At 41.4% G+C, this 13530-nt stretch overlaps 2 protein-coding genes across 10 annotated transcripts in view; both read right to left on the reverse strand.

Moving 5' to 3' along the window:
- The window catches only part of C3H2orf42 (chromosome 3 C2orf42 homolog), a 170856-nt gene extending 164491 nt beyond the window's left edge, over nt 1-6365 (reverse strand). For 2 of the 3 annotated variants that reach the window (XM_066267326.1, XM_066267324.1), the window contains exon 1: nt 6320-6365. The gene's annotated coding sequence lies outside the window, so the exon portion shown is untranslated. Of the gene's footprint in view, nt 1-4288; nt 4424-6319 lie in introns of those variants that run through there. The other variant, XM_066267325.1, reaches the window with a different exon arrangement.
- A 2783-nt stretch (nt 6366-9148) lies between these two features.
- The window catches only part of TIA1 (TIA1 cytotoxic granule associated RNA binding protein), a 45455-nt gene continuing 41073 nt past the window's right edge, over nt 9149-13530 (reverse strand). For 4 of the 7 annotated variants that reach the window (XM_066267328.1, XM_066267330.1, XM_066267332.1 and 1 more), the window contains 2 exons: nt 13082-13227; nt 9149-11799 (listed from right to left, as the gene is read on the reverse strand). In XM_066267328.1, the coding sequence (XP_066123425.1) occupies nt 11673-11799; nt 13082-13227 (273 nt within the window). In that variant the 3' untranslated portion in view covers nt 9149-11672. Of the gene's footprint in view, nt 11800-13081; nt 13228-13530 lie in introns of those variants that run through there. The other 3 variants (XM_066267329.1, XM_066267331.1, XR_010730307.1) reach the window with 2 other exon arrangements.

A 13530-nucleotide genomic window follows, 5' to 3' on the forward strand; every position in this document is an offset into this window, starting at 1 on the left:
AAAAAGAGGAGGGAGCAACTTAAAAAATATTTTTAAGAATATCAGAATAAAGATGGCCTAAATCAGTGGTCCCCAACCCCCAGGCCGCGGACTCTGTGGGCCATTTGGTACTGGTCCACAGAGAAAGAATAAATAACTTACATTATTTCCGTTTTATTTATATTTAAGTCTGAACGATGTTTTATTTTTAAAAATGACCAGATTCCCTCTGTTACATCCATCTAAGACTCACTCCTGACGCTTGTCTCGGTCACGTGATACATTTTATCCGTCCCACCCTAAAGGCTGGTCCGTGAAAATATTTTCTGACATTAAACCGGTCCGTGGTCCAAAAAAGGTTGGGGACCACTGGCCTAAATGACATAAAACCCATAATTCACAAAATACTAAAGTTTTTCCTGCTTGTACCAGTTTTTTTATAACTACCTATTGAAATATATTTTACATACCATAAAATTCACCCGTTTAACTGTAAAATTCAATATTTATAAAATTTATAGAGTTGGACACCCTTCACTACAATTCAGTTCCAGAATTCCTCTTGCTGTTTGCAGTCAATCACAATTCCCACCCCCAAGAAATCACAAATCTGCTTTCTGTATCAAGAGACTTGCCTCTTCTGCCATTTTATTGAGAGGTAATCATACAATATGTGGCTTTTTGTGTCTGGCTTCTTTCACTGAACATAATGCTTTCAGGACTCAACCACATTGTATAGTGTTATACTTCATTCCTTTTTTTTTTTCTTTTACTGAGACAGAGAGTCGGAGAGAGGGACAGATAGGGACAGACAGACAGACAGGAATGGAGAGAGATGAGAAGCATCAATCATTAGTTTTTTGCTGCTATATCTTAGTTGTTCATTGATTGCTTTCTCATATGTGCCTTGACTGTGGGGCTTCAGCAGACCAAGTAACCCCTTGCTCGAGCCAGTGACCTTGGGTCCAAGCTGGTGAGCTTTGCTCAAACCAGATTAGCCCGCACTCAAGCTGGCAACCTCGGGGTCTCAAACCTTGGTCCTCTGTATCCCAGTCCGATGCTCTATCCACTGCGCCACCGCCCATTCAGGCTACTTCATTCCTTTATATTGCCGAATAGTATTCCATTGTCTAAATATATAATTTTAATCTATTCACTAGCTGACAGATATTTGGATTATTTCCAATTTCTGACTATTATGAACACTACTGCTGAAAATATAAACATGCAAGTTTGTAAAGACAAATGTCTTCACTTCTCTTTTTTTTTTTCCCCTGAAGCTGGAAACGGGGAGAGACAGTCAGACAGACTCCCACATGCGCCCGACCGGGATCCACCCGGCACGCCCACCAGGGGCGACGCTCTACCCACCAGGGGGCGATGCTCTGCCCCTCCGGGGCATTGCTCTGCCGCGACCAGAGCCACCCTAGCGCCTGGGGCAGAGGCCAAGGAGCCATCCCCAGCGCCCGGGCCATCTTTGCTCCAATGGAGCCTTGGCCCCGGGAGGGGAAGAGAGAGACAGAGAGGAAGGGGGGGGGGTGGAGAAGCAAATGGGCACTTCTCCTATGTGCCCTGGCTGGGAATCGAACCCGGGTCCCCTGCACGCCAGGCCGACGCTCTACCGTTGAACCAACCGGCCAGGGCCTCTTCACTTCTCTTGGATAGATACCAGGAAGTAGAATCGCTGGATCATATGATAAGTTTCTCTTTAACTTTTTTTTTTATTACGTTTTTTAAATTTTATTTATTTATTTTTAGAGAGGAGAGAGAGACAGAGAGGGAGAGAGAGGAGAGACAAAGAGAGAGAAGGGGGGAGGAACAGGAAGCATCAACTCCCATATGTGCCTTGACCAGGCAAGCCCAGGGTTTCGAACTGGCGACCTCAGCATTTCCAGGTCGAAGCTTTATCCACTGCGCCACCACAGGTCAGGCTCTCTTTAACTTTTTAAGACTGCTAAACTGGCTGTATTGTTTTACATTTACACTGGCAACATAAAAGTTCCTGTTTCTCCACTTCATAGCCAACATGTGTCACTGTCTCCTGATTATGGCCATTTGATTATAGCAGGTGTGAAGTGGAATCTCATTATGGTTTTAACTTACATTTCTCTAATAAATAATGATGTTGAGCAACATTTCACATGCTTATTTAGCTATGTGTCTATCTCTTTGGGGAAGAAGCTATTCAAATATTTTGTCCATTTTAAAACTAAAACTGATGATATTTGATTACACAAAAACAAAAATATTCTGCATGTAGAAAAGTACTATAAGCTAAGTCTAAAGATGAAAACAAACTGAGCAACAAAAAACAGTGTAAAACTTGTACACTGAAATCTATAAAACATCACTGAAAGAAATTAAAGACCTAAAAAAATGGAAAGACATCTCATGTTCATGGATCAGAAGACTTAATATTAAGATGGCACTACTTCCGAAAATCATCTACAGATGCAATGTAATCTCTATCAAAATCCCAGATGCCCCCCCTTTTTTGCAGAACTTAATAAGATGGTCCTAAAATTCATATGGAAATACAAGTGACCTGGAAGAGCCAGAACAATCTTGAGAAAGAACAAAGTAGGACTCATTCTTTATAAGGGTGAATTTTATGTTATGTGAATATTTCCATAAAGCTGTTGTTAAAAATATAGGGAAGGCCCTGGCCGGTTGGCTCAGCGGTAGAACGTCGGCCTGGCGTGCGGGGGACCCGGGTTCGATTCCAGGCCAGGGCACATAGGAGAAGCGCCCATTTGCTTCTCCACCCCCACCCCTTCCTTCCTCTCTGCCTCTCTCTTCCCCTCCCGCAGCCAAGGCTCCATTGGAGCAAAGATGGCCCGGGCGCTGGGGATGGCTCCTTGGCCTCTGCCCCAGGCGCTAGAGTGGCTCTGGTCGCGGCAGAGCATCGCCCCCTGGTGGGCAGAGCGTCGCCCCTGGTGGGCGTGCTGGGTGGACCCCGGTCGGGCGCATGCGGGAGTCTGTCTGACTGTCTCTCCCCGTTTCCAGCTTCAGAAAAATACAAAAAAAAAAAAAAGTGGGGAAAATATTTGGAATGCAAGTGCCAAAGAGTTGATTTCTGAAAAGATGAGTTTCTACAAATCAATAAGAAAAAGAAACAGCCCCACTTAAAAAAAAAAAAAAAAAGAGCAATGGGCATGAAAAGACAGATTATGAAAAAGAAAAATAATTTTTTTTTTTGTATTTTTCTGAAGCTGGAAATGGGGAGAGACAGTCAGACTCCTGGATGGGATCCACCCGGCACGCCCACCAGGGGGCAACGCTCTGCTTACCAGGGGGCGATGCTCTGCCCCTCCCGGGGTCTCTCTGTTGCGACCAGAGCCACTCCAGCGCCTGGGGCAGAGGCCAAGGAGCCATCCCCAGTGCCAGGGCCATCTTTGCTCCAATGGAGCCTCGCTGCGGGAGGGGAAGAGAAAGACAGAGAGGAAGGAGAGGGGGAGGGGTGGAGAAGCAGATGGGCGCTTCTCCTGTGTGCCCTGGCCGGGAAGAAAAATAATTTTAAACGTCCAAAATTCAACCTTAGAATAAAAGGCAAATTAAAACAAGATAGCACTTTGGCAAAGTGACAAAACAGATAAAAGTTACCACTGTGTTCATGATGATGTGGAGAAACAGGCACTGTACATTGTTGGTAGGAATGTAAAGTGCAACATCCCTTTAAAGGTACGTAAATAAAATAAATGTAAAATATACACTCTGACTTAGCAATTCCACTTTTTTTTTCTTTACAGGGACAAAGAGAGAGAGAGAGAGAGAGAGTCAGAGAGAGGGATAGAGAGGGACAGACAGGAACAGAGAGAGATGAGAAGCATCAATCATCAGTTTTTCGTTGCAACACCTTAGTTGTTCATCGATTGCTCTCTCATATGTGCCTTGACAGCGGGCCTTCAGCAAATTGAGTAACTCCTTGCTCAGGCCAGAGACCTTGGGTCCAAGCTGGTGAGCTTTTTGCTCAAGCCAGATGAGCCTGCGCTCAAGCTGGCGACCTCGGGGTCTCAAACCTGGGGCCTCAGCATCCCAGTCCGACGCTCTATCCACTACACCACCGCCTGGCCAGGCCTTAGCAATTTCACTTTTAAGATTTCATCAGTCCCTGGCCAGGTAGGTCAGTTGGTTAGAATGTTGTCGCCATACACCAAGGTTGCAGATTTGATCACTGGTCAGGGCACATACAGGAATCAACCAATGAATGCATAAATAAGGGGTACGAGTTATTTTACATGTACTAGTATCACTATTTACAGATTGAAAGCATACACAACAAGTTAACACAACTTGTAAAGAACCTAACCTGTATTTGGCTTGACCTGTGGTGGCCAATGGATGAAGGGTCAACCTGGAGTGCTGAGTTCACTGGTTCGAAACCCCCACCACTTGCTGGGTCGAGGCACATACAAGACTACAAGTTGATGCTTTCCACTCTTCCTCCCCACCTCCTAAAGTCAATAAATAAAATCTTAAAAAAATTTAAGAAAAAGAACTTGTGTCTGATTTCTGCCTATAAATGAGGTCCTCAGCAAGATGATGCAGAGGGAGTGGTGCTGGAAGAGCTAACCCACAAATGCTCCCTGGAAAGTGGGTTTTCATCCAGTTACTATTTGTCTGTAGAGTTATACAGCTTGGTGGATGCTATTTAATGTTTGTTAAGCACACTAAATAAAGATAACAAATGATCACTATAAATAAAACATAAAACTTACTGTTTACTGAGTACAAGTCAGCCCTTCCAATGCATTTTACTCATTTCATATATTGCTCACCATTGTGGACAAGAAGGGGGCCACATACCAAACCTGACAAGCTCAGAGGAGATCTGCATGGCAGGCCTTACAGAGACCTATAGTAACCACATAGGATGGTCTGAAATGAAAACTTCCTAACTAGCCTGACCAGGCGGTGGTGCAGTGGATAGAGCATCGGACTGGGATGCAGAGGACCCAGGTTCGAGACCCCGAGGTCACCAGTTTGAGCGCGGGCTCATCTGGTTTGAGCAAAAAGCTCACCAGCTTGTACCCAAGGTCGCTGGCTCGAGCAAGGGGTTACTCAGTCTGCTGTAGCCCCATGGTCAAGGCACATATGAGAAAGCAATCAATGAACAACTAAGGTGTCGCAACGAAAAACTAATGACTGATGCTTCTCATCTCTCTCCGTTCCTGCCTGTCTGTCCCTATCTATCCCTCTCTCTGACTCCCTCTCTGTCCCTGAAAAAAACAACAACAAAAAAACCCCAAAACACTTCCTAACTAAAAGTGAGTCATGGTGGGCATTCATGTCCTAGGCCAGTATCTTCCTTGACAAAGGTCAATCTTCACTAAAACTTAGCCTACTATCTTTCTGCATCTTCCTATAACAAATCTTTGGAATGTCAGGGTAATTTCCTTCTTCTAGACTCTTTAGGGCACAATCTCCCACCAGAGCATGGGATCACAAATCTCATTGTTATGCTGTTAACTATCCTATACCCATCTATGTAAAAATAATGTCTAATCAGTTTACCTTTCACCCAATCCCCGAGATTTCCCAGGTTTTACTTTCTCCTATCTCCCTAATCTATCACCAATGGATTTCATGTAACCCCCCCATGTCTTCAGCTTTGAATTCTAACTTATAAAATAAGGTGCAAAACTGCCATTCTCTTGAGCATTTTCTCAATCCATTGAGACTCTGCTTCCTGGCAACTGTCAGTTTGACTCAAATTCGTACAAATTCTTACAGGTTTAGACATCTCTTACATTGAAACCATGCTCCTGTGAAGTAGGTACTATTGTACTCATCTTTAGAGATGAGGAAATTATCTCAAAGCAATGACGTGATGAATGTCTCACAGCCAGCCATCAAATTATTTTAGCTGTTAGTCTGGAATCCACTGGATTCCTTCTCAAATCACAAATGAGAGGAAGGGGCAGTCGTGGAAGCCTGAAGCCTGGATTCCCGGCACAGGGTGCCCTGCGCGGCCTCAGAATGATGCAGAAAAGCCCCCAGGGAAATGAAGAAATGTGTCTGGAAAAAGGGCCTCGGGCACGTGCATCTCTCGCTTCGCTTCCGGGACCCACATGGTCCCGGACGCCCCACCCAGGACCTGTTTCCCAGCATCCTCCCCGCGGAAGGCTCTCTTCCGGTTATAAATCAGGCCCAAGCAGAAGCAACGCCTGGCCCACACCCTGCTCCTTGGGCATGCTCTTCGTCGGGATTCCAGGCTCTACACCTGTTCCACCGCCGCTCCGCCTTCTGTCAGTACGGCCTCTTTACCTGCCCTGCGCCCCCACCCCCACCCCCACCCCCACCCGCGGCCCCAGAGCCCCACGCTGTTAACCGCCCTCACCTCCTCTTTCTTCGTCTGTCGCGGTCTTTTACAAACGTAGCCAAACTGTTGGCTGTAACGACAGTCGTTATTGGTCCATGCCACCCACGTGCTGTAAGTGCCCGCCCACCTCACTCGCGTTGTCTGATGGGAGGTGAAGTTTCTTCTTCCTGGAGACTGCCGAGAATTACTGCGGAATCGGGTTGTAGAATTTGTGTTTACCTGGAGTTTCGCTCAGGTTCTTCGCGGGGGTTAGAGTGTTTCCGTCCCACCCTCCTAGTTCCGAAGGCACTGATAGCTTTAGGGCTGGCCATGACTGTTTTAGGCCTGAGAGACTCCTGTTTCTGGGTAGAGTTCCATTGATAACGATGAACAATTACTAGATATCAGCTGCGACTTAGCCTTTTGTCAAAGGTCTTGATCACCGTAGTATCCGCTGTTTCTATGACTTATGTAATTTTGTCGTTTTTTCTCCTTTAACTACTCTTGATGTAGTCCCATATGAGTTGAAATCAGCTTATGTTATAGTCTGGTCCTTAGAATCACACAGAATAAATCTAAATGCCCTGTTTGTGATTGAAGGAAAACCCGAGTGCAGTATGTTAAGGGTGAGGCCTGTATATGTGTGTGTGGATTTCCTGAAACTTTGGCCCTGGTTCTGCTACTTACTAGAGGGGGCGCTGTAGGCAGATTGCCTGGGAAAATGGTCCGTTAGGATTTTGGTTAAGTTCTTAAAGTGGAAGTAGGGGAAGAGGGTACACTTTTTCCAGAAATTGGTTTCCAATTTTGACTATTTCAGTTTTAAGTGATCATCAGCATATTCCTGGATCATCTGGATGGTGACCTTCTAACTGTGGGGTTTCAATACCTTAGTTGTTTGTGATTGTATGGGTGCCAAGTGATTATCTAAACGTGTTCTCAACTGTGAGCACTGCTATTCTAGTGAGTAGATGCCATAGATGTTAAAGATTCTACAATGCACAGGACAGACTTCACAACAAAGAATTATCTGGTCTCAAATGTCAACAGTGCCAAAGTTTTTTTTTCCTAAGGGAGAGAGATGAGAACCATCAAGTGTGTGTGTGTGTGTGTGTGTGTGTGTGTTGGGCCGGGAGCTCCAGCTGAGCCAGTGACCCCTTGCTTAAGCCAAAGACCTTTGGGCTTCAAGCCAGTGACCTTGGGACCATGTTGATGATCCTGTGCTCAAGCTGGCGACTTTGGCCCTTTCCCCCCCCCCCCTCCCTCTTTTTCCAAGTGAGAGGAGGATAGACTCCCGCATGCACCCCAACTGGGATCCACCTGACAACCTGTCTGTGACCATGCTGGCAACCGAGTTATTTTTAGCACCTGAGGTGACTCCCCCCAGCCGCCCTCAGTGCCAGGGCAATAGGCTGGAACCAATGGAACCATGGCTGCAGGAGAAGAGGGGTGGGAGGCCTCTCCTTGTGTGTGCCGACTGGGAAGTGAACCTGGGAGGACATCCACATGCTATTGGAGGCTCTACCACTGAGCCAACCGGCCTGGGTCTACTTTGGGGTTTCAAACCAGGGACCTCAGCATCCCAGGTTGATACTCTATCCACTGTGCTACCACAAGTCAGATTGTCTTTAATATTCTTACTGAATTTATTCCTATTTTAGTTTCTTGTTCTCACATTTTACTAATATCTCATCCTAATTTCTTAAATACAGCATTTTTCATCTCAGGATATTACAGTTCTCCTGATTCTTGATAGTTGCTTTTTTAAGATCTACCTGTCACAATGTTTTCCTCATTTCTAGTGATCTTTGGCTGTCTTTATTCAGAAGTACAGCACTAAAAACCAGTTTGGAAGATTTGTATACATGGGAAAGGCTTAGTGACTGGCCCACTCCGCTCACTGTAGTGACTGGTGGCCATTTAGCTTTTTGGTGGGGACCCTCAAATGATAGAAGCATCTATCTTTTCTCTCATGAGTTTAGTTTTTCTACAGAAGGATCCTCCAAATCCTGCCTATTGTGTGGAAATGTGGTTATTCATATGCTAGAGCTGAACAAGGAGTTAGGGTTCTCATTTATCTAGTATATAAAATTGTGCTTAATCCTTATTTTCTGTACAGCACTTCGTGCTAGCCTACAAACCCGAGTCGGGTGTCTGCTTTTTCCAAAAGTTGAATACCAGAATAACATGCCTCCAACTTAAGAGGCCAAATGTAAAATCTATTCGAGACACATTCATATACATTTTATTAAGGCTCTTAAAATTTCCTATTTTATAGGTATATTCTTCAAATTCTAAACACAACAGTAGTAAAATCCATGACTGGAAAAAATGTAACCCCCTACAAAAAATGATTTTGTTTTTAGAAATCACTCTTTGAAAGAGTATGTTTTTTGTTTCCTATAAACACATTTTATTTTTTCAAAGTCACTGTAACCTGAAGAGCACCCTATAGCATTTAGTAAGCCTAGCTCTCTTTGTATATGCAATCTAGTTCTATCAACTGCCTTCTCAAATGTAACAGAACTCAAACAACATATACAAAAGGAAGAGAAGTACATGGACAAAACAGAAGAATAAAACTACAATGTGAATCTCATTTTCAGTATGGAGATATTATCATAAAGAAAAATGAAATCTTGGTTGTGTGTGTGTGTGTTTTTTTTTTGACATCTTGGTTTTATAATGACTTGAATCCAGATCATTCCATTTTTTGTTGTTGTATTAAACACTAACACAATGCAAACCATGGTTTCTGGAGTTAAGATTTTTTAAAACTACCAAATATCTGAATGAATATAAAACAATATAGCTAGACCAAAAAGAAAAAAAATCTCTCACACAATAATCACTGCAAGAATATCCCACAGGTTATAGAAAACATAAAGGAACTTTAATATCCAAACAGTCAGGGCAAAGAATACTGGATTAATGACTCACTAAGTGTGAGTCATTTAAGGTTCTTTACAGTACCAGATGTATTTTAAAATAAAATCTGAATGCATATCGCAGAGAATAAAACCATTTTAAAAACTTTTAATTTCCTTACCTGATACTAATGCCAGTAGGTTTAGATGGAAAAATCTTTAAATGATTTGTTTTAACAGGAAAAGTAAGATTTAAACCAAAGTTAGCAATGTTCCTGAAATACGAATTTGTTCAGTAGTAACCTTTTCATCATGAATACCACTTTCTTTTTAAAAAGTAGTCAATGTACATTTTGAGATTTGTGCAATAAAAAATATACCGGTTAATAAAGTGTTATTACTTGAGATAGTCAAAATGAAAGAAAAACTATACTTTTGCTTAAATTATTTAGGCCCAAATAATTTACCCTGCACTCGACAGATTTGTAGTAAATAAAATATTTCTGAAACAGAAAAATAAGGGGTTCTAAAATAGAAACATAAGCCAGGAGAATTTAAAAATAGCTTCCTGATATTGTAATTTTTAAATATTTCACATAAGCTGCTTTTGGTTGGATGCCCTGATCTGTAGAAGTTAACAAGGAAATAAAATTTCCAAGTATTTAAAAAATTTACTCATCTTTCATAAAGCAACTTTTAATGTAGCAACACTTAAAAATACACAGTGACTTAATGAAACCTCAGCACAACTGCATAGAATTGAGCTCCAGAGAATTATATATTTGTAAGTTGTCTTTCCTGGGCTGTGATTTACAAGAGTATTGGCTTAGAGACCAGTATAGAGTCAGTCATTTGCTCCTGGTTGGAAGATACGGGCCAGGAAACTAAAATTTCACAGGCCTTTTCTGTTCCTAAATAAAATTCTAGGAGCTCTCTGACGGTCTGAAAAACAACTGAACATCCCAATATATATACTGGGGACCCTTCCCCTTTGTGAGTCACTGAAAACAAAACAAAATCTCCCGTAACTATTCTAAGAGACTCTGAAATGTACTAGAAATTTCAAAACTAGAACAATGCCATCAAAGATTAAACCTCTTAATGCTCGGAGCCACCCCAAAAAAGATTGGGAACTCCAGGAAAACAGGTACCAAAAGAATCAAAATAATGATTGCACTGAGGATTCTCCTCTTTGATGGCTGTTTAAGGAGGTAGGATTTTAAGGTTTTTTTTGTTTGTTTATCTTTTGGCCTCTGAACATTTAAAAAATGCTTTGCCCGGCTGGTCCTTCAGGCTAATTTTGGAGTTCACAACAAACCCCAAGCCCAACATAAGAATATTCTACAGTTTCACAGCTATCATTTGTACATATTAAAATTAAGTTGATTTACTCTTTTTGAGTAAATATTAACTAGAAAATGGCAAATTATTATATTCCTTTACATACAACTTCGTCTCAAAATTCTTGAAAAACAAGAGCAGATGACTTTGTATTCAAAGACTACCAAAGTGTGTATTTGATAATCACATGCAAACAACTTAAAACCATATAAATCTCCTGTCAACTCTGCATGATACCTTTAAGAAGGAAATGACATACAGTTTGATAACTGTGCAAAATATTCAACTGCTAAAACAATTTACATAATGAAATACACGTAAATGTAGAAGTTGACACATGAAATTAGCACGGGTTCATAAGAACTTATCACATTTCAGAGATTTTCTTTAGTAACAAGTTTTTGTTTTTATATTTCCTGGTACACAGCAAAATTTATCACAGAAGATAAAAATTCTTTTAAACAAAGTCAACAGGGAGTTTTTGAGGCACCTTCTCATAAAAAACAAGATGAATGCAATTAATCCATCTGAGAAAAGTTTTCAATCAAATCGAACATTTTTTTCCCATTTAAGTATAGTTTACAGAACTTTAATAAGGCAAGACAAATTTGTGAAAAAATGTAGATACAAAAATGATGTAAACTAATAATTTACATTTAAAAACCCCAAAGGGGAAATGGTGGAGATGGGACAGCTCAAACAATTTCTTAAAAAAAACCTAAAACAGAATTGTGCACAAGCTGAAGATTACAAAGAACTTCCAGACTCTGCACAGTTTTGGTTTTTCATTTTTTAAAACATCTTTATATTACATGTTTTAAATCATATCAGGAATGCAAACTAGAACTGTACTACTTTAGTGGAAAAAAGTTCAACATTGTGCAATTTTCTGCCTCTTAATTTAAAAAAAGTGGCAGCAATCCCTGCATTTGTATTTGAAACAAGGATTTGAGAAACTTTATTAAAAAAAGGTAATGAAGGCAAAAATTGGCAGACATCCAGCATCTTGTTTCTTTTTAAAACAATATGGATGGTAAGTAATTTCATGATTAAAAAAATGAACCTTTTAAATAAATATTGTATCTGACATATGCACTGACTGATTTGATAAATCTTTAAGTAAACAACGGCTTTACTATACTCCCTGTAGCCTCAAAGCCACTGGCTTTAGATTCTAGAGTCCTTTTTCATTGGGTTTCATACCCTGCCACTCGATACCCTGCAGGCTGATTAGGCAACATGCTGCCATTCTGTCCTGGAGGCGGCTGCACTCCATAATTTGGTCCCATCCACGGTGCAGAAGACTGTGTCTGACTGGCAGAGCATGTGAAAGAAGCAGAAGGGAGGGCAATCACTGGTTAAAATGTATCATCTAGAATAACATATACAAAGAAAATATACTTTTCCTTAAACTCAAATATAAGAATTGTTATGTCAAGGAAAGCAGAAGCAAAGCTTTTTTTTTCTTCCTTAAAAATAAGCATCCTCAGACTAGCCTGTGGTCGCAAAGGGGAGAAAGCGTGGACTTAGAATGCTGGGGTTGCTGATTTGAAGCCCTGGGCTTGCCTGGTCAAGGCACATACAACAAGCAATCAGTGAACTAAAGTGAAGCAGCTATGAGTTGATACTTCTTGCTCTCCTGCCTCTCTCTTGCCTCTCTGTAAAATCATTAACAAACAAACAAAAAAAACCCCATCCTCACAGAGCAACAAAACAACTGAATTCAAGAATGGCCAAGCCTGACCAGGTGGTGGTGCAGCGGATACAGCGTTGGACTGGGATGCGGAGGACCCAGGTTCGAGACCCTGAGGTCGCTACCTAAGCACGGGCTCATCTGGTTTGAGCAAGGCTCACCAGCTTGAGCGCAAGGTCGCTGGCTCAAGCATGGGGTCACTCAGTCTGCTGTAGCCCCCTGACTGGTCAAGGCACATATGAGAAATCAATGAACAACTAAGGTGCTTCTAAGAGATAAGAAGAATTGATGCTTCTCATCTCTCTCCCTTCCTGTCTGTCTGTCCCTATCTGTCCCTCTGTCCGACTCTCCCTGTCTCTGACACACACACACACGAATGGCCAAGGCCCTGGCCTGCTAGTTCAGTGGACAGAGCGTCATCCAGGAGCACTGAGGTCACAGGTTTGATCCCTAGTCAGGGCACACATGAGAAGCGACCAATGAGTCTACAACTAAATGGAACTAAGTGGAACCACCAGTTGATGCTTCTCTCTGCAACCCATTTCTCTCTGCCCCAAATGGAAACAAAGAAACAAAACAAAGCCAAGTGACCATTAGGTGACCATTAGTCACAGGAAAAGCTTAGTAACTATTAATTTAAGCTCTTATTTTCTTATTTAAATATTAGTTGTTTCATTACCAAAATTTTTATAATGCTTGTTATATCTCAAGGCAACATATTTCTAGGCAAAAATTTAAAGATATATACTGAAAACTATAAATTAAAAACCATTCTAAACTAAATCTTTCAAAGGCTAAAGCTACACTTTAGAAAGTCAGGCTATCTACTAATACTTAAAATGTCTTCCTAAATTCTTGACGTTTTCAAAGGCTAATAATAAAGGGAAAGAGCAATATGCTTACTTAAATCCCTGCTGGTTCCATGCCTGGCCATACATTCCATATGCAGGTACTTGCCAACCATTAGGCATATATTGGCCAATTTGTTGTGCATTTCCATACCACTGGCCCCACTGGCCATAAGCTTGTGGATATCCAATTTGATTCTGCTATTAAGTGAAATTATAACAGATAACTTAGTATTATTTGAAGTTATATGTCCTAATATACCACAAATAACTAATATACATAGCCATAACACTTAGGGCCATCACTACAATTAAAATGAAAGGATAAACAAGAGTTGAGAAAGTGACAAAAAAAGTGAGGTTATATTGATTGCTTTAACTTGATGTGATGCTCTGAATAGCATATTCTTTTTAAGGCAGTGGGTAATGTTCTAGTAATAAATACTGAACTCAGTAGAATGTTTAAATGTTTTGTATACTATTCACATGAATATTTCCTTTACA

The sequence above is a fragment of the Saccopteryx bilineata genome, chromosome 3 (genome assembly GCF_036850765.1).
Source record: "Saccopteryx bilineata isolate mSacBil1 chromosome 3, mSacBil1_pri_phased_curated, whole genome shotgun sequence".
Classification (NCBI taxonomy): Eukaryota; Metazoa; Chordata; class Mammalia; order Chiroptera; family Emballonuridae; genus Saccopteryx; species Saccopteryx bilineata.